The sequence below is a fragment of the Equus przewalskii genome, chromosome 9 (assembly GCF_037783145.1).
Source record: "Equus przewalskii isolate Varuska chromosome 9, EquPr2, whole genome shotgun sequence".
NCBI classification, from domain to species: Eukaryota; Metazoa; Chordata; class Mammalia; order Perissodactyla; family Equidae; genus Equus; species Equus przewalskii.
In genome coordinates, this window is record NC_091839.1 from 54,736,557 (window position 1) to 54,757,938 (window position 21,382).

The following is a 21,382-nucleotide window of genomic DNA, read 5'->3' on the forward strand; positions in this document are numbered from 1 at the left end:
TTGTCTAGCAGTGAAACACCACTCAGAATTAACATGAAACCACCCTCTCAAATTTGCATTCAAATTGGAAAACCCTAAAGTAGTATTTAAAAAGAAAAAAACTGCTGCATTGCAGTTTCCTTTAGCATGCAAATGTAGTGGAAGAAAATAAGTTCCTTTCAGCCTAAAATAAATAAGCATTAGAGCAATTTGAGTTTGAAGTGATGGTATAACTCAGTGATACTTATGACACCGTAACTTTAGTGATACTTGAACTATATTCAATTAAATTATAGGTAGTTTCCCCAAACATTTTCCCCACCAAAAAAGGCGGCGGTAAGGAACTATGCAGCTACTTATTTATCAGTGACTCCAAAATGCTGAATAGAGATCACACTGTTGAGGTTTTCCTCTCAATGCAGCAGTACATTAGTTAGACCTATGATCATTCAACATTAATTAAAACAATTCACGATGCATGCAAATGAGCCAATTTCACATACCATGTGCTTGAGGTTGGTAGGAGATTTGGAGTATATGGCACAGCAGCAATTGTGAAGTTTTGCAATCCACTTCCACCCATGATATTAGCAAATCCACCGTGTGGGACCCTGGAGCTAAGAGTTCATATCTTAATAAGTTATAATTATTACAGGAAAATCTTGGTGATAATTGTATTTCAAATTCTACATTAGGTTAAGAATATATTCAACTCTAGGACACTGACAAGATAACGTTTTTGAATCCGCAAATCTCCAACTCATTACTAAAAGCTGTTTTCTGGCCAGTCAGGAGGCTTCCATGGAGACACTCCCCCCTGCCCCCCGCCCCGCGTGTCTCTATAAGCCACACCACGCTTTGAATTGGCCACAGCACAGACCCCTACTATTGAATTTAGCATACTGCATGTACATCTATTTTCTTTCTTGTATCCCCCTACTAAACTGGAAATGATCTGAGGGCCCAAATATGTCATATTTGTATTTGTATCCTTGGGGTTATTAGCAAAATGGCATCTAGGAGACATTCATTAAATATTTGCTGAGTAAATGAATGTTTGCCTGATTAACTCAAGCAACAGAAGCTCTCACACATAATCCAAATGATTTCCCTGTTTGTGAAAAATATCTAGGGTCATCCAAAGGGTTTTTGTTTTTTACTTTTCACAGTGGGAAAACTAGAAAATTCTTCACATTTCTCTTTCCAGGGATTCAGAATATCAGATCTATTTTTTTTTTAATGTCACCTAACATTACGAGTTCACAGGAAGGCTAACACTTAATGCATAAACACTACTAGAAAATTTAATCTTGGGTACACGGCTGTAGATGATGTAATTACAACTTCCTAAATTCTACTGTTTCCTTTGAAAGAAAATTATTACTTCAAATTAGCCTTTGTATGTATCATGATTAAACATACTGATTGAAAAACCTTCGCTTTTTTTTTTTTTTTTTAAAGATTGGCACCTGGGCTAACAACGGTTGCCAATCTTCCTTTTTTTTTTTTCTGCTTTATTTCCCAAACCCCTCTCCCCGGTTACATAGTTGTATATCTTAGTTGCAGGTCCTTCTAGTTGTGGGATGTGGGACGCCGCCTCAACGTGGCCTGACAAGCGGTGCCATGTCCGCGCCCAGGATCTGAACCTTGGGCCGCCGCAGCGGAGCACGCAAACTTAACCACTCAGCCACGGAGCCGGCCCCAAAACTTCGCTGTTTTTAAAATGAGATCTGTAGTGCTTTTTACACTAAATTAGAATGACTTAGATAAATTAGAATGACAAAGAAACATTTAATGTATAGGTATTATATGCATACTCAAAGGCAGAAATCTGACTAGTATTAAAAATGTTTTCTAACATATGATTCACAGTACTAAGCATAATTCAGTTCATTAAAAAAACTGTTGAACCCCGAATATCCAAAACAATCTTGAAAATGAAGAACAAAGACAGAGGTCTCATAGTTCCTGATTTCAAAATTTAAGCTACAAAGCTACAGCAACAAAACAGTGTGGCACTGACATAAGGACAGACATATAGACCAGTGAAATAGAACAGAGAACCCAAAAATAAACCCTCACATATACGGCCAAACGATTTTCAACAGGACTGCTAAAAACATTCAACAGGAAAGGACCATCTTTTCAACAAATTGTCTTAGGAAAACTGGATATCCACTACAAAAAAATTAAGTTGGACTCTTACCTAACACAATATATAAAAATTAACTCAAAATAAATCAAAGACCTAAATGTAAGAGCTAAAACTATAAAATTCCTAAAACAGGAAGTAAATTCTGATATGTGCTACAATATGGACATACCTTGAGGACGTTATGTTAAATGAAATAAGGCAGTCACAAAAAGACAAATTATGCGTAGTTCCACTTATATGAGGTACTCAGAATAGTTAAATTCAGAGAGACAGAAAATAGAATGGTGGTTGCCAAGAGCTGGGAGGAGAACAAATGGGGAGTCAGCGTTTACTGGGTACAGTTTCAGCTCAGGAGGAGAAAGTTGGGGAGAGAAATGGTGGTGACAGTGGCACAACAAAGTCAATGTACTTAATGTCACAGAACTGCGTAGTTAAAATGTTAAATTTTAAGTTATGTATTTTTTACCACATACACTAAAAAAAGAACATGAAAAAAATGGACCAGAATTTTCTATTTGAAATCACTGATGATACATATACATTCACAGGGAAAAATAATTAACAATTCAATATAGATGAATCCCTAAAAAGAGCAGTTTTCTTTTCTAGCGGGAAAGCAGTTTAGTTACTGTTAAATGCTTTATTGATGAAATGCCTGAGTTTACCTTAGAAATCCAAGTGAATATTAAAAGTATGCTTAAATCTTGCTAATAAAACACTAATGCCTGAACAATTCCCACTTAGGGCAAGAGACTATCTAAAGAAGACCTGGATATGTCTGTAACCTGAAAATAAAATTCAGCATTAGCTAACCTATGTAGATTAATCTATGCCTAAAAAATTAACAACAGCAACAAAAATGAAAAAGGATAAAAGGCCAAGTTGTTCTCAATTTCCCATAGAGACAGAATTTTGAAATAAATATACTACTTTATCAGGACAAGATGAGAAAATAAGCCTTGACACTGATTCTTACACAAATTATAGCACAATATTTCAACAGCAGGATGATCAATCTAATGTCTTTCATATAACTAAATTTTGAAACATAAGCTTAAAAAATCAGAAGATCTCCTTTTTTTTTTTTTTTGAGGAAGATTAGCCCTGAGCTAACTGGTGCCAATCCTCCTCTTTTTGCTGAGAAAGACTGGCCCTGAGCTAACATCCATGCCCATCTTCCTCTACTTTTTTTAATATGTGGGACACCTACCACAGCATGGCCTGCCAAGCGGTGCCATGTCCACACCCGGGATTCAAACCAGTGAACCCCAGGCCACTGAAGCGGAACGTGCACACTTAACCACGGCGCCACCAGGCCGGCCCCCAAGATCTCCCAATTTTCAACATCTAAATTGAAATTATTCTGTAAGGTGATATTCACAAACCATCCTTGAAACCTCAATTCTCTTCTAAACTACAGCCAAATATGACCGGGCCCCATACTTGAATAATCAGTGGATCTTATGCTAAGATCACGGCTCATCAAGCTTAAGCATACGTGAGAAAAATAAATGAAATAGTCTTTGGTTGAATATCATGACAGCTGGATTATACAATGTAAAATTACCGTTAATAAAAATGATATGATTCTATTTTATACACAAAGAAATCATCAAGTCTGATTTTCATTACTCATAAGGGTAATGAAACCAAAGAGTAAGACATTTAAGACAGTCTTATAGACCAACAAAATATTGTCATTACTATAAAAGTTACTTTCTGTACTGATTCTTGGTTCTACACTTGGAACACACTTGAATTTTCAGTAAGGTTGCACTAAATTATACTCTGGACATGGATTAAGACATGTTTAGTATGCAAATATAAACAAATAGATAATCAGAATTTTCCAAAAAGTGTTAAAAGGAAAAAAATACACACTTTAGGTTTAGAATGGCAAATGCAATACCTATACTAACGACTACGGGTCTAATAAAAAGGAAAGTTAAGGTTTTAGAGAACGTATGACTTAGTTTGAATTCATAACAAGGACTCTACATAGACTAAGTGTTGACAGGTGGCTCCTTCAAGCTGAAGGTGAAACTTAGCTGTGTGCTGTCTCCCCTTGGCGTCGAATCTTCACCCACATCCTTCACCTCAGTTTAAATGGATTCACGCGCTACACTTCATGACCAGTTAAACAATAAACAGTGCAGCTCTTTTCAGCACTGCTAACAAAGACTATACTACTGACACAGGAGGGGCACTCTGCATTGCTAATTCAAGTATTTTTTTATTCTGCAAGAGCAAGTAATTTAATAGACATTTTTAGTACCAAAAAACTTGAATGATTGTTTTCTGCATTTAAAACTCACACTGACCAAATCACGGGGGAAAATCTAATTCATGAAATGGTGTTTAGATATAAACCATTTAGAAAAATAATAAAAGAGCGCTACCTCACAACATAAGCCAAAATAAAGTCCAAATGGCTTAAAAATTGGAATGTAAAAACAGAAATCATAAAAAAGTTACAGAAAAAAATGTTGACAAACATATATATATAAAATCTTGGCAGCAGGGAAGGATTTATAAAAACCATAAAGAAAAGTATTGATAACTGACTTGCAACGTAACTTAAAACTTTCATTTTATAATTTTTTTTTTTTGAGGAAGATTAGCCCTGAGCTAACATCTGCCACCAATCCTCCTCTTTTTGCTGAGGAAGACTGGCCCTGAGCTAATACCCATGCCCATCATCCTCTACTTTATACGGGGGACACCTACCACAGCATGGCTTGATAAGTGGTACGTAGGTCTGCACCCAGGATCCGACCCAGTGAACCCCCAGGCGCCAAAGCACAGCACACAAACTTAACTCCTGTGCCACTGGGCTGGCCCCCATTTTATAAACTAAATTTATAACTTAAATTACATGAAACTTGTATATTTAACTTAATAAAGTTAAAAGGCAAACAGACTGGACAAATATTTATAAAGTTGATGTCCCTAATACATAAAGAACACTTAAAAATTGAATTTTTTTAATGACAGGATAATGCACAAAAAATAAAGACAGGCAATTCACATGACACAAAATAATTACATAAATAAGAAATTATATGAAAATAAAAATGATTACATCCTGTATTGACTGAATAAGGGAAAGGCCTTCTCATTCCCTGCTGATGTGAATACTGAGAACCTTCTGGAGGGTAAATGAACAGCACGTATCACAGGTGCAGAAATTTATATACTTCTGTATCCAAAAACTTCCCTTCTAAGAATTTATCCTACATAAATAATCAAAGTGGCCCACAGGTATATAAGCACAAGAATTCCTTATTTGTTCAACACTACTCATAAACAGGAAAATTTAACAATAAAGGACAATATGAATTAACGGAGGTCCATAAATTGAAGAGCAAGCAGCCATTAAAACTATCAGATCTACAAATGGAACAATTTTTAATGATATATTGATAAATTCAAGTTATAGAACAGAAACAAGGTTTTTAAAAAGTAAAAATTTATATATGTGGGAAAAATTCTGGAAGAATAACCAAAATGTTAACAGCAATTATCTTCAGAGACTGAGCTCAGAGGTGATTTCTCTTTTTTAATTTGAATTGTCTAACTTTCTTACATAGAAATTATAATTTTTGTTTAATTCTCTTTATTAAATTACTCAAATCTCTTGGTATTTCTTGGCACTATGAAGCCTAAAAAAACAAAACAAAACCAACAACAAGGTTTTCTTTCATATCTTTAGTCTACAATCTGTGTATATCCATGCTTTATTTATGCTTTAAAATTAGATGTATAGTGTGACTCCAACTATTTTTCTAGTTATATAGTTAAAAGATTAAAAGAATAAAGCAAAATGTTAATAGTCTTATTTCTGATAATGGAATTAGTCAAAAGGATTTTCACTTTCTTCTCTTCTATCTATATCTTCCATTTTCCAAATTTTCTATAATGGTCATGAACTACTTTTAAAATAAGAAAACAGTTGACTTGAAATTACACATATATATTTCATACAGATATACACTCACAATTATGTTTTTAAAATAGGCAAGAAAGGGGCCAGCCCAGTGTCATAGAGGTTAAGTTCGCACGTTCCACTTCTTGGCGGCCTGGGGTTTGCTGGTTTGGATGCCGGGTGCAGACATGGCACTGCCTGGCAAAAGCCATGCTGTGGTAGGCATCCCACGTATAAAGTACAGGAAGATGTGTATGGATGTTAGCTCAGGGCCAGTCTTCCTCAGCAAAAAGAGAAGGATTGGCAGTAGTTAGCTCAGGGCTAATCTTCCTCAAAAAAAAAAAAATTTTTTTTAAGTAAAAAAATAAAATAGGCAAGAAAAATTAAGAAAAATAATTGCATCAAATTGTTAATAGTGGTTATTGCTGGTAGACAGTGGTTTTCCTTATTTCTTCTAATTTTCTGAGTATCCTAACTTTCCTAGAACTATGCACACTTATAACAGAAAAACTGAACTATATTTTCATAAAGAGAAGGATGCAGATGAAATTCTAAGTTATCAAGAATGAAGATTAGGGGGCCGGCCCAGTGGTGTAGTGATTAAGCTTGCGCACTCCACTTTGGTGGCCTGGGGTTTGTGGGTTTGGATCCCAGGCATGCATCTACACACTGCTCATCAAGCCATGCTGTGGCAACGTCCCACATACAAAATAGAGGAAGAGTGGCAGAGATGTTAGCTCACGGACAATCTTCCTCAGTCGCATAAAAAACCAAAAGAGAATGAAGATCAAACTCTTTCTTTACATCTTTCAGATATATAAATTAAGAGGTTTAAATCATCTAGTTTTCTAATATCTACAATATTTAATTGGTTCCAAAACTGGACTTTTCAAAGAAGTATGGTATCACAAATTATTTTTTAGGCCATGAATCTCGAGACTTTAAAAGTTTGATAACAACTGGAGAAAAACTGAATAAAAGGATTAGCAAATTATAAAATACAATACCTATGCTAATAGTTATGACTGGAACAATCTGTTTTTTAGCAAACAACATTTATTTTTTAACATTAAACAAACATAACTGAGCATACTGTATGTGTTTTATCTTTAATGCCTGAATAAATCTCTGTTTAATACCTTAAAAAGTGGAAAGGGAGGAAGAAACTCACAATTCAGAGTAATAATTCACTTGGTTGTTTATCTCTAAGCCATTAGAAAAGGAATACATTAAATTCTTTCCATATTATTGTAAAAAACTTCTTACCTGCCAGTAACAAACTGCAGGAGAAGAACTCGCTCCTCTGGAGTAATGTCTTCCACCACTTCCCAGAACCACTAACAACAACAACAACAAACTCAGCTCGTGTTTCACGGCAAGTGCAAACTGCCTAACACCACCGAAATATGCAACATTCATAAAGCATATTCTATTCTATGAGACTCATTTATCAAAAATGACTTTATAAAAAGTTTTCATAGGCAATATTCCCAAGAGAAGAATTCAGAGAAAAACTTGACTCTGTTAATTAATGTAGGTTTCCATCCAATAGTGCTGAAAAGCTTACAAAATTAAATGGCAAAACTTAACTTCGTTCTAAGCTCTAGAGAGATTGTACCTGAATAACCGGATCTTCTCTTTCATAGCCACTGGTGTATTCTGTATTTTTCATCCAATCACTCACGTCAATTTCTGGCATGCCAGAAAGCAGCAGCTCCTTTGGGGAAGAAGAAAAGTATTTCATTAATCTTCTTCAGGGGAAAAGAAGCTATTACATTTAAATAGTAAATTTGCCTTAATTAGAAACTAATCCCATATAAAACTGATTTATTTTTGCCACAGTTTCTGCATGTCATCAATAACAAGCATGACATGGGAAAGAACACTTGACACTGATAAGCTCCAACAGTGTGAGATGTGGAGATGTGTCCACGTTGATATAATTTAATTAAAACATAAGAAGAGACAATAGTTTACGTTTATATATAAACACATATGCAACAACAGTTCAGATGCACCAACAACTTTATGAACATTATCTTTGGTTTATGTTTATTCATTATTTTACAAATTTGTTAAATCCTATAGAGACCGACTTTCAACATGAAAGTGACAAAAAAGACCTGAATAAAGCCTGAGTTGAGCAAAGAAAAAGATCATCAAGAAACCCTATCACTAGGAAAAAGGAGGTAATACAATAAAAATAGCTATTATTTTTTTAAAAAACAGATTCAGGCCTCTATTCTGGAATAATTCATATCCTTTAAAGTCAAGTTTCCCCAAGATGAGAAAAAAATGCAATTTTCCTAATTACTTTTGGTAGCCACCTTTTTGCCAGGAAGAACATCAAACAAACAAAGTATTAACCAAATAACTAAAAATGAAATTAAGAATGGTAAAATTTCCCATTATGTCTTCCAAAATAAAAGAGAACATGAAAAGAGCTTGTCCACATCTCTGAATCAGTCCATATCTCACAGTCGGATGTGTTTACATACTCAGGTAAGGCACTGACTAGCCTACTCTTAACCCTGACAGGCCAGAAGGCAGGGTTTGCTATTACCGAGACATAGATACAATGTGGCTCAAAAACCACAACTCCTGCAGCAACTACTCATAACATACATCTGACTGGTACCGATTGTGCTCTAAAGAAGGTTAACGATGGTTAACATAAGGTGATGTCTGAGAAGTCTTGGGGGTTTCTAATATCTACTCAAGGAGTCTGCAAGGTTCTCCCTTTTCCAACTTATCTGAGGCTGGATTTTCTCCATATAGTTCAGCCAAACAACATGTCACAATAGATTATATGCAGAAGCTGACGTGAGAACCCAGTTGTTTTCTATTAAGTCAGACATCAAAGAAACGTGCAGAAATGTAAAACAATGCCACTCTTCCCACTATTTTTGTTTTATTCTGGAAAATGAAGTTTTCATCTTTAAAATGTTATTTACATTAATATGTAATGGATTGTTATTTTTATAAGAATAAAATATTTTACACATCTGTTTTAACTTCAAATACAGTAACTATCAATTATTATAACCCACATAAACAAAAACTCTTGTTGAAAGGGGATCCTAAGACCACAAAGTTTGAGAGCTTCTAGTCTAGGGTACGTTTTAGCCCTCCTTGCCATAGTATTATAAGATACTTTTCCTGGATGAAGACGTTCTGGTTAATGTCCATTTATCACCCCCGAACACCCTCTCCACCTTTTTTCGCACTGCCCTGTGCCCCAGGAGGCCACTCCGTACAGACTGGCTCTCTTGCCCGTCGGCTTCAGGTTGGGTTCCGTCACTGAGAAACAGGCAGGAGTCTGGAGGTGAGGGTATTTTCTGCTCCCTCCTGCTTCAGCCCATCTTTGCAGTAGCCATGTCTCCACAATAACTCCTCCACCTGCCTCTTCAATTCCAGGAGTGACAAAGGCTTTCCACCGGAGCTAGTCTCTGGATGCCTCATCACATCCTGTTTATTCTTAACACTGCCCACACCTCTGTAATAGGCCCTTGGTTCAAGTTTCATTATTTGAACTAGCAGGAGAAATTCTGTTCCCTAGCAGGACCCTGATACACATCTGCCAAAAGGGGTGGGGATGAATTTTATACTTTTCTTACAATCCATGAGTTTAACCCTCTTCCCTTCTAGGCTGAAGATAAGCTTTTAATAATACTGAGTATGCTTGCATTGTTAATAATTATGAATAAAAATGACTGTGACTTTATTCTCTCAAGAAATTTGAGGTATTTCATAAAATGTCATATTATTTGTTATGACTTCTAGTGAAGAGGATGAACGATCTTTATTAAACTGTTGAACACCTGGGCAAAAAACGTTATTAAACTGACTGAAAACAAGTAGATGAAATGGGAATTCCACAATGAAAAGTACATATAACACAAAGTCCCAATCAATAATTTCTTATTTTTTTAACATATGACAAAACTGAATTAACCTACTGGAACTGGGTATAACATATAACCCATTCTAACGTCAGAAACTGAATCATGCAAGTGTTCAGAGCCATCAGCTCACCTAGTATTCACATGGCTCAAAGTTTTAATATTCTGGTACCATCACGGATAAATTCATAAGCAGCGCAATATGGAAGGACAGTCCCTCTGACACTGGGTAAGAACCTCTCCACTGTAATAGCATTGTATATGTATTAATGACAACAATGTTGTCACCCTTTTTGAACCTGATAATCATCTCTTGACTTGGAACTGCATTCTGTCCACAATGGACAAATACACCTCCGGTTAGGACAATGACGCTACTAGATACCCTCTTCTCACTAAACCTCTAGAATCTAACGTGTAGCCTTTAACTCAGATGCACATTTAGATGTTTGTGTCAACTTCTGAAAAAAGTTTCCTATCCCAGTGTAGCACAGCCCTTTCCTACGAAGGACATAAAGTCCCACGACAGGTTCTAAAACCAAGTCCCATTTATAACTCATGCCACTGAGAGGTGGTGTGGCAATGCTGAGGAAGAGAGACTGGGCTGTGTCTAACACACACTCGATGAACAGGAGCAAGGTCTGTACCTTCTTTGTTCTAGTTCTCCTCATTTGTGAAATGGGAATGGTACCGCTTACCTCAGAGTTCTGTTGTGAAGATTTTCAAAGTTAATACACATAAAGCGCCTGGCAAATACTAAGTGTTTAATCATCATCATCATCATCATCACTGCATAAATCAGAGCCACGTCTACAACACTGCTCTTCCTAAATAATGCCACCATCTCAATCAATCAGCTCAACGTTGTAAAGCCAGAAGCTAAGACGGACTAGGAATCCTGACCTCACTTCCAATATAAGAACCACAATTGAAAACTTACCAGTAGCAGACCTAAACGTGAAAGATAAAGGAATAAAGTTTTTAGAGGAAAACATAGGGAAATATCTTCATGACCTTGGAATAAGAAACAGTTTCCTAAACAGAACACAAAAAGCTCCACTCATTAAAAAAAGAAAAGAAAAAACAAGTGAACTGAACTGTGTTAAACTAAAACTTTTATTCACTAAAAGACACTGAAGTAAGAGAAGATATTCACAACACACATATCTACCAAGATTCCTATACAGAATATAAAGAATCCTACAAATCAGTAAACAAAACCCAGAAAACACAGTGGAAAAATGAACAAGTTACTTGAACAAATCCTTCAAAAACAGAGTACATAAATGGCCAATAAACACATAAAAACACTCAACCTCACTAGCCATGAGGAAAATGCAAGTTAAAATCACAATGAAATAACACTACTGATCCACTAGAATGGTAACAAAGAAAAAGACAAAAAATATCAAATGCCGGTGAGGATGTGGAACACCCACAACTCTCGTATCTGTTAGCAGGAGTGTAAACTGACACACTCTTTGGAAAACTATTTGCTAGTACCTACTATAATGGAATATATGCACACCCTATATGCCAGCAATTCCACTCCAAGGCATATAATCTACAGCATGCATACAAATGTTCTCCCAGCAACATGTACTACAACATTTGTGGCAGCACTATTTCAAATAGCCTGAAACTGAAGTACCCACCCAATGTGTATCAAGAGCAGAAAAGAAAAGAAAAAGCAGATTGACAGAATGAAATACGATACAGCAATGAAAATGAACAAATTACAACTGCATGCAACAATATGTATGATTCTCACAACAAAAAGTTGAGCTAAAGAAGTCAGATATATTCTAGGTGATTATTCTATTTATATAAAGTTCAAAAACAGGCAACCTAATCTATGATATTAGAAGTCAGGAGAGTGGTTACCCATAAGGCTGGACAGTGACTGGAAAAGGACATGAGAGGGACATCTGAGGTGCTAGGATTTCTGTTTCTTGATCTAGGTGCTGGTTTTATGGTATATTCAGTTTTTGAAAATTCATAAAGCTATACATTTACAGATGTATGTATTTTGCTCTATGTATATTGTAATTCAGTATCAGGAAATTATGAGGCAAAGTTTTTATAAGTTATTTCTGTTGTTAAGTGTTTTGTACATGTAGGTCCAGAAAATAATGTAATTCTCTCTTTTGAACTTCACAAGGCTATTTATTTATTTATTTTTTAGTGAGGAAGATTGGTGCTGAGCTAAGATCTGTTGCCAATCTTCCTCTTTTTGCTTGAGGAAGATTAGCCCTGAGCTAACATCGGTGCCAATCTTCCTCTATTTTGTATGTGGGTCACCACCACAGCATGGCTTGACAAGTGGCGTAGTTCTGCACCTGTGATCCAAACCTGCAAACCCAGGTCACCAAACTGGAGTGTGCCAAACTTAACCACTACACCATGGGGCTAACCCCATGAACTTCACAAGGCTAATTTAATCTAAGTGCAGTATAGGAAAAGTCAGATTTCAGTCACGTCTAATAATAGTCATAAGTACTCCTCCATTTTTAAATACTAAAAATAGTAACTTTTTTGGTTATCCAAAAACTAGATGAGTTTATGCTAAACAAAACCATTAATCTTAAACTTAAAAACACAACTGAAAAACCTCAATACTGTTATTTACTGAAACTAAGTCACAATGGACTTCAAAATTAATTAGCAAATTTTGTCCACTGTTATACTAAGATATACTATGAATAATAAGTTGAAAATACTGGTATATATGTAAAATTAAAGGTATACACTAGTGTACTTACTCATATATTAAAACGAAAGGCGTAAACTAATTTCAAGAGAAAGAATAAAAATCAAGGGATACTTTTCCATTGATCTAAAATTTACTATTCCAAATTATGATTTTTTAAATAAGAAAGCAGCTACACTCTATTTAAAATATTGTGTTTTACTAAGGATTTAGACAACTCAAAGAGTTTGAAAATAATTTATTACTAAAAATAGAAGAGAAAAAGGAAACAGGAAAATGCAGACATAAATCGTACAAAATTAGAAATCCCATTAGATCATAGTTAAAGGTAGGTAAATTAAAGGAGCAAAACAAAACATTCATTACAGACTAGCCAAGAGTGGACTCCACGTTGGTTTAAAATAGAAAATTATAAAATTATATATATGATAAAATAAGAAGCTGGAGAAGATAACACAAATACAACAAGAAAAACCGTCTTAATCAATTCTTCTTTTTGGAAGCATAAGCAGTTAGTATCAGTATCCTTGACCTCATATGGCCAAAGAAGACACTCAGGAATCAGGTGACGACTGCTTTTGGGAGGACTGGCCTTCAACATCTCCCATGCAGAATACTTTGGAAATACTTTGCATTTTTGTTTATCACTACCTCACTCCATTTCACATTAAGGAACTGCTAATCTGGTTATTAAGTTTAAGAGAAGCACAATCACAAACCTTATAACAAATCTCTAAACACAAAATCAAACCATAGGCCTTATTATACATTATTCCATTCATCATAGTACTTCAAAATTATCTCTGAATTACATCAACTGGAGTTTTGTGTCCTGTGTAACAACAGAAGAACTGATGTTTTTCCTTACCAACTCGTATTCATCGAAGAGTTGTATGAGGGACGGCGGAATGAACATATGAAAGCCCTGTAAAAAAGCATTGATCTGAGGCTGGATGGCTCTTGTCATTCGAAGTTCAGTAACAAGCTGGACATACTCCGCCTAGGAAAATAAAAAAGCTTTTGTGATGATTTTGTTTTAATTTCACATATTTAAGATAATGTTGATACAATCATTTCTCATTTAATAGGTAAAAGTTTAGAATTAATTTAGCAACAATCATCATACATCTCAGCAAACAGGTAATCTACCATTCACTAAGCTAATGTTTAAGCCAATATCCTAGGAATCAATCACCCACGATTTCTCTCACACATCTCTCAGTGAGTGCTATCAGATCTACCTCCAGAAATTATTCTCAACCTGACCTTGTCTCACCACCACCACTTCTTGTGCCTTGGTGCAAGCCATCATCCTCTCTCACCTGGATTACTGCAACATCTGGTGTCCCTGTTTCCATTCTTACCCCCGTTCTGCTGCTTCTCCACACCAGAGTGATTTGAAAAATATATATGTATTTTATATATAATACAGATCACATAACTTTCCTCTTCAAAATCCTACAACGACTTCCCACTTAAGAGGAAAATCCAAATTCCTTTCCCCATCTGTTAGACCCTAAATGATCTAGCCTCTGTCTAGCTCTCTCATCTCACTGCCTTCCACTCTCTCCCTTGCTCACTCACTCTATTCTCCAAACACAAGCTTGTTCAGGCCGCAGTGTCTTTATGCTTCCTGGTGTCTCTCACTGAAATGTCTCATTAGAATGTAATATTTCTATAGGCAAGGGCTCTGTTTTGTTTACCAGTATATACCACAGCTCCTAAAAAAGTGGCTGCCACTTTGTGTCAATAGATATGTGATGAATGCATACATTCAACAAATTCATTTAATACATACTTAGAACTTGACCAAACAGCTCATTCAAGAATAGCCAATTTGATTCTCACTTAAGGTAAACTACTTTCACACATTTTATTTTAGACGAGATCGGGCGCATTCAAGGTGGTATGGCCATAGACACATTTTATTTTAAAAAACATCATCGTCATCATAGAAAACAGTGTCCCTTAAAATTTAACTGGTAATAAAAAAAGACATTTTAGCTCAGACCAGAATAAATGATCAAATCTATCTATATACAAAAACTCTATCAATTGTTACCATTAATTTTTTTTTTCTCCCCAAAGTCCCAGTACATAGCTGTATATCCTAGTTGTAAGTCCTTCTATTTCTTCCATGTGGGATGCAGCCACAGCATGGCTTGATGAGTGCTGTATAGGTCTGCGCCCAGGATCCAAACCGGTGAATCCTAAACCACCAAAGCAGAGCATGTGAACCACTACACCACCAGGCTGGCCCCCTATCATTAAATATTTTAAATTATGTCTAAGTGAAACTTCGTGAGTTAAAAGCAAAATGTATACAGTTTTCCCCTCCCAGGAATAAATGCTGTAAACACAGAGGGAGAAAGCCTGTGTTAGACTCCTTTCTCTTTTTCCTTTCTTTTGGCAGAAATCTGATGATCTGATTTCCCACAAAAACTCACAGGCACTGAGCCAGCAAGTTACACATGACTACTGGCTATGAATTCTCTACACAACTCAGAGCTACTGAAGTGTCACAGGGGATTCCTCACAGCTCTCCCCAAACCCTACACAGACCCCTGTACAACCTGGCACAGGGAAGGCTGCCATCTCTGCTATTCAATTGACTCCTACTCCTACCACACCAAGTTTTTCTCCACTATTTAAGAATTAATCATCCTTTTACGAACAGGAAGCAGACAAGGATGCCCACTGTCACCACTCTTATTTAACATAGTATTGGAAGTCCTAGCCAGAGCAATCAGGCAAGAAAAAGAAATAAAAGGGATCCAAATTGGAAAGGAAGAAGTGAAACTGTCACTATTTGCACATGACATGATTTTATAAATAGAAAACCCTAAAGAATCCACTAAAAAACTTTTAAAATAATAAATGAATACAGTCAAGTCACAGAATACAAAATCAACATACAAAAATCAGCTGCATTTCTATATGCTAACAATGAAATAGCAGAAACAGAAATTAAGAATATAATCCCCTTTACAATTGCAACAAAAAGAATAAAATACCTAGGAATAAACTTAACCAAAGAGGTGAAAGATCTGTGCACCAAAAACTATCAAACGTTGAACGAAACTGAAGAAGGCATGAAGAAATGGAAAGTTATTCCGTGCTCTTAGATTAGAAGAATTAACATAGTTAAAATGTCCATATTTCCTAAAGCAATCTATAGTTTCAATGCAATCCCTATCAAAGTTCCAACATTTCCACAGAAATAGAACAAAGAATCCTAAAATTTATACGGAGGAACAAAAGATCCTGAATAGCCAAAGGAATCCTGAGGAAAAAGAACAAAGCTTGAGGTATCACACTCCCTGATTTCAAAATATACTACAAAGCTATAGTAATCAAAACAGCATGGTACTGGCACAAAAACAGACACACAGATCAATGGAACAGAATCAAGAACCCAGAAATAAACCCACACATACATGGACAACTAATATTCAACAAGGGAGCCCAGAACATACAACAGAGAAAGGAGAGTCTCTTCGATAAATGGTACTGGGAAAACTGGACAGCCACATGCAAAAGAATGAAAGTAGACCATTATCTTACAACATGCACAAAAATCAACTAAAGATGGATTAAAGACTCGAATGTAACATCTGAAACCATGAAACTTCTTGAAGAAAACACAGCTGTACACTCTTCGACATTGGTCTTAGCAGCATTTTTTCAAATATCACACCTGACCAGGCAAGGGAAACAACAGAAAAAATAAACAGATGGGACTACCTCAACCTAAAAAGCTTCTGCACAGCAAAGGAAGCCACCAACAAAATGAAAAGACAACCTAACAACTGGGAGAAGATATTTGCAAACCATCTATCAGATAAAGGGTTAATATTCAAAGTATACAAAGTACTCATATGTCTCAACAACAAAAAAACCAACAACCCAATTAAAAATGGGCAAAAGATCTGAACAGAGATTTCTCCAAAGAAGATATACAGATGCTCAACAGGCACATGAAAAGATGTTCAACATCATTAACCATCAGGGAAATGCAAATCAAAACTACAATGAGGTATCACCTCACTCCGGTCACAACGGCTATAATTAACAAGACAGGAAACAAGTATTGGAGAGGGCGTGGAGAGAAGGGAACGCTCACACACTGCTGGTGGGAGCACGAACTGGTGCAGCCACTACAGAAAGCAGTATGGAGTATCCTCAGAAAATTCAGAACAGATCTACCACATGATCCAACTATTCTTCTGCTGGGTATTTATCCAAAGAACTTGAAAATACAAATGCATAAAGATACATGCACCTCTATGCTCATCACAACATTATTCACAATAGTCAAGACTTGGAAGCAACCCAGGTGCCCATTAAGGGACAAATGGATAAAGAAGATGTGGTTTATATACACAATGGACTACTACTCAGCCATAAGAAATTATGAAATCCAGCCATTTGTGACAACACGCATGGACCTTCAGGGTATTATGCTAAGTAAAATAAGTCAGAGTGAGAAAGTCAAATACCGTATGATCTCACTCAGAAGTAGAAGATACAAACAACAACAAACACACACACAGCAACAGAGCTTGGATTGGTGGTTACCAGAGGGGAAGGTGGGAGGGAGGAGGCCAAAAGGGGTGATTAGGCACATGTGTGTGGTGATGGATTATAATTAGTCTTTGGGTGGTGAACAGGATGTAATCTACACAGAATTCGAAATATATTACAATACACACCTGAAAGTTATATAATGCTATAATCCAATGTCACTGCAATAAAAATAAAATTTAAAAAAAGCTTAAAAAAAATTAATCAGCAACCACATCAACTACGTCAAATACACGCTTTAAGGAAACAGTGGACATAGATGACAATCAGACCACAAAACGCTGGCATTAATAGCTGCACAATTAAACAACAAACATAAACCAAACCTAAAATCTCACCTTGTTCTAAGGTATTAAAAGAGATGGTATAACTTCGGGGTGGGGATCTTGTATCCCCGACATATGCATATTCTAGGAGTCATATTTGCTCCTATCTGAGGATTGGTGTTAGTTCTCAGAGGACATAACACCAGATGCCATAGGATGAAATTGGAGAATTCACCATATTAAAGAATGAGTTAGTACTTGCACTGGCGAAATAGTTATGTTAATACACAGAAAGTTTTCAACTTAGAAAGCCTCAGCATAGAGACAAAAACAAGAACAAAAAAGAACCTTAGCAACTTTTTTCTAGCTCTGCCTTGAGCCTGACAACTGATATAAGACAGGTAAGCACAAAATAATTACAACAGGAAAAAATAAAAACACTAAGATTAAGGAGATTCAACTTTCAGACATTATGTTCCAGTTAAATTAAACGTCTAGTTACAGAAACATTTTGTTTTAATAATCTCCTACTCTTCTGAATGTGTGGAATGAATAATATCACCCTTCAGAAATCTTCCTTAAACTTTTAACTTTTTTCAGGCTTTGAACTTAAATTATGTCTTCTTATCAGAGGCAGTGCTGATGTCAAAAACTGACATATTTTTTTGAAGCTAGTTTTCTTCATGAAAATCTTTTTTTGAGACCAGCCCAGTGGTGTAGTGGTTCAGTTCACATGTAGGCACAGACCTACACAGCGCTCGGCAAGTCAAGCTGTGGTGGCATTCCACATACAAAGTAGAGGAAGACTGGCACAGATGTTAGCTCAGTGACAATCTTCTTTTGACAAGCAAAAAGAAGAAGATTGGCAACAGATGTTAGCTCAAGGCCAATTTTCTTCACCAAAAAAAAAAACCACTTTTTTCACTATTTCTTTAAAGATATCTAAATAAACCATATTTATTAAAATAATAAACAATTTTTAATAATGAAAACAAGATGCTCTTTTTTCTTCCCTCCAAGTAGAGTGACAAACTAGGCCACATTTGTAAAACTGTTTGGAATAGTTATTTTTTTTTAGCAATTAATAGTTTAATTGGCATTCTTATTGGCATAATCCAATTCACTGTTTCAATAGAAACCCTTTGGTAATAAAAGCTTCCTTCCTGGGTTTACCTACTTAATTATTATTGCTCTGGTACATAAGAGTTCTCACTGAAAATTTCCCCACTGAGAACTCAAAAGAATACCAGGTTTCCTTTGTAGGAATAAGTAGATATAAGAAAAAGGAGAAGCACATTTTTGCAATGTAACATTTTTCAATTTATTCTTTATCAGCATATTCTTACTTTTAAGGTCACAAATTAGTTACAAAGATTGACAGTCTGGTAAAAATCCTATTACTTCAGTTTCATTGGAATAATTTCACTCATTGAAAATAGTGATTCTTCAAGTAAGCATTTCATAGATTTGGTAATTTTCAAAGTGAATTTTTAGAATATACTAATTAAAATGCAGGGAAAAGTATATCCTCCTTGCTGACAGGAAGATGGTAAAGATAATTTAAAACGCAATCTAATAATACATACATACACACACTCAATATGGAGAGCCTCAGATCTAAACTGTTTTAAAAGCTTTCAGAGCAATAAAAAGATTTCTCACCATTCACTTTTCTAAAGATATGAATAAGAATCCACATTAAATCAGTAATCTACATACGCAAGCTTGTCTTTTGTGCTTGCATGTGCATCAAATGCATTTGTGTGTGAAATAAATCAAGTGAAACTAGCAATAGAAGATAAGGTATTAACCATACAAAAACGAAGTGGGGGAACACGTGCTAAATTTGGATCTGCCACCTCCTTCATATTCATTGCCTTAGTCAATGAGGCCTAGCAGTTACACAATCATTCAGACTTCAATTTAAACTGAGGGGCCACTAGTTACTAACTTTGAGCCCTTAGGCAGTTATTTAACACCTAAAGAAATACAGAGTCGTAGTTCCAAGCTCAGGCTTGAAATGTATAGATGGCCTGGGTTCAAATCCTAGCTCTACCACTTGTGAGCCATGTGATCTGGAGGAAAGCTACCTAACCCCGCTACGCTTCAGCTTCCTCACCCGGAGAAAGGGACAGCCACGCTTCAGATGACTGTTTAAGTATGAGTTAATAGACATAAGGCACTCTGAACAGTGCCTAGCACATTACAAGTACCAAATAAATGTCAACAGCTTTTAATATTAAAGCTGTTTCCACAGTGAATAAGTAGAAATAACTACCTAAAAAGGCTGTTAGAGTAAATGAGAACTGGACAAAGAACACATCTCAAATACACGCAATATAAACAAAGTACTCAATAGGCAGTAGCTATTATTATCACCAGGAAACAGAACTGATGGTAACGTGGCTGATGAAGAGGAGGACGACAACACCACCAGTTGTTCCAGGGTCCACCCCACACAAGTGGCAGTCACCCTTGAGTCCTTCTTCTTTCTCACCCCCTCCAACAATTCATTACCAAGTTCTATAAATTCTACAGCCTCAAAAGCTACCTCGTTTCCTCCATCCTCACTGCCACTGTTTAAAATCCCTCGGGCATGCTCCCAGGGCCAACGTCACAAATGCCTATCAGCGGCCCTGACTCCAGTATTACCCCATTTCAATCCATTCTTCACACAATTGAGTTTTCGTTTTTAAAAAAAACAGAAATCCGATCATGCCACTCTCCTCAATAACACGTGCAATCATCCCCACAGCCTTCAGAATAATTTTCGAAATCCTAATTGTGGATGCAGTCCTTCAGAAACTGGGCCCAGTCTACCTCCTCAACCTCATCTTTTTCAACTCACTTTGCAACCTAACCTACGATCGACAGCTCTGATCTACATATGGTTCCCCAAACACACCGTGCTCTGTCATCTCTGTGCCCTCCTGTAAGCCCAGAACGTTTCCTCCTCCCCTGTACTCCTAAGTGACCACTTAATGCTTCTCCTCTATAATTCAACTTCCATGCCACCTCCTCCATTCCCTGATGTCCTGCCCCAACTCACATCCATTTTTTTTCCCTCCCAGCCTAAATGAACTTTTTGATTAGTACTGCAAAAGTGTTAACACTTAAAACCCATGTAGCTTACTCTTCAGTTCTAAGAGCTGAAGATCTAAGGAAAAAATGTTACTTCAAACTCAAGATTTTATAGTTCTACAATTTCAGCTTTTGGTCGAGAATAAAAAAGTGAAAGTGAAGGGGCCAGCCCAGTGGCGCAGTGGTTGAGTTTACACACTCCACTTCGGTGGCCCAGGGTTCATGGGTTTGGATCCCAGGCATGGACCCAAACAGGGCTCATGAAGCCATGCTGTGGTGGCATCCCACGTATAAAAAATAGAGGAAGACTGGCACCGGTGTTAGCTGGGGGACAAACTTCCTCAAGCAAAAAGAAGAAAATTGGCAACAGATGTTAGCTCAGGGCTGATCTTCCTCACTAAAAAAAAAAAAAGGAAGAAGAAAAAGTGAAGAAGCAAAAGCAAAACTTTTTTAAAAGATGAAAATACTATTTAAATGTAAATGTTCCATTCCTGGTAATTCAGCCACTTTCAAAACTGAAACCAAGGTGTTTTTTCCCTTTAGATTTTAAAACAAAATTATATTTAAAAGAGTAAACACAAAATTAAATTTAAAAGAGTATGACATTTCAAATGTGGAAATGATATATATTCTTCTGTCTACATTACTTGTATTTATTTAAGGTACTGCTTTTTAAACAAACGTATTTTCATCTATTTGGTTTCACTCTATAATTATCAAAGTCTTTCAATAAAACTTAGGAATAAATGACTCCCCCATGTGGAGATCAGCTCACACAGA

The 21,382-nt window shown here is 36.2% G+C and overlaps 1 protein-coding gene across 2 annotated transcripts in view; it reads right to left on the reverse strand.

Moving 5' to 3' along the window:
- Positions 1-21,382, reverse strand: part of HACE1 (HECT domain and ankyrin repeat containing E3 ubiquitin protein ligase 1) — a 106,191-nt gene that overhangs the window by 4,923 nt on the left and 79,886 nt on the right. For both annotated transcript variants that reach the window (XM_070556755.1, XM_070556756.1), the window contains 4 exons: positions 13,540-13,671; positions 7,678-7,776; positions 7,326-7,396; positions 483-596 (listed from right to left, as the gene is read on the reverse strand). In XM_070556755.1, coding sequence (XP_070412856.1) covers positions 483-596; positions 7,326-7,396; positions 7,678-7,776; positions 13,540-13,671 — 416 coding nt within the window. The remainder of the gene's footprint in view (positions 1-482; positions 597-7,325; positions 7,397-7,677; positions 7,777-13,539; positions 13,672-21,382) is intronic.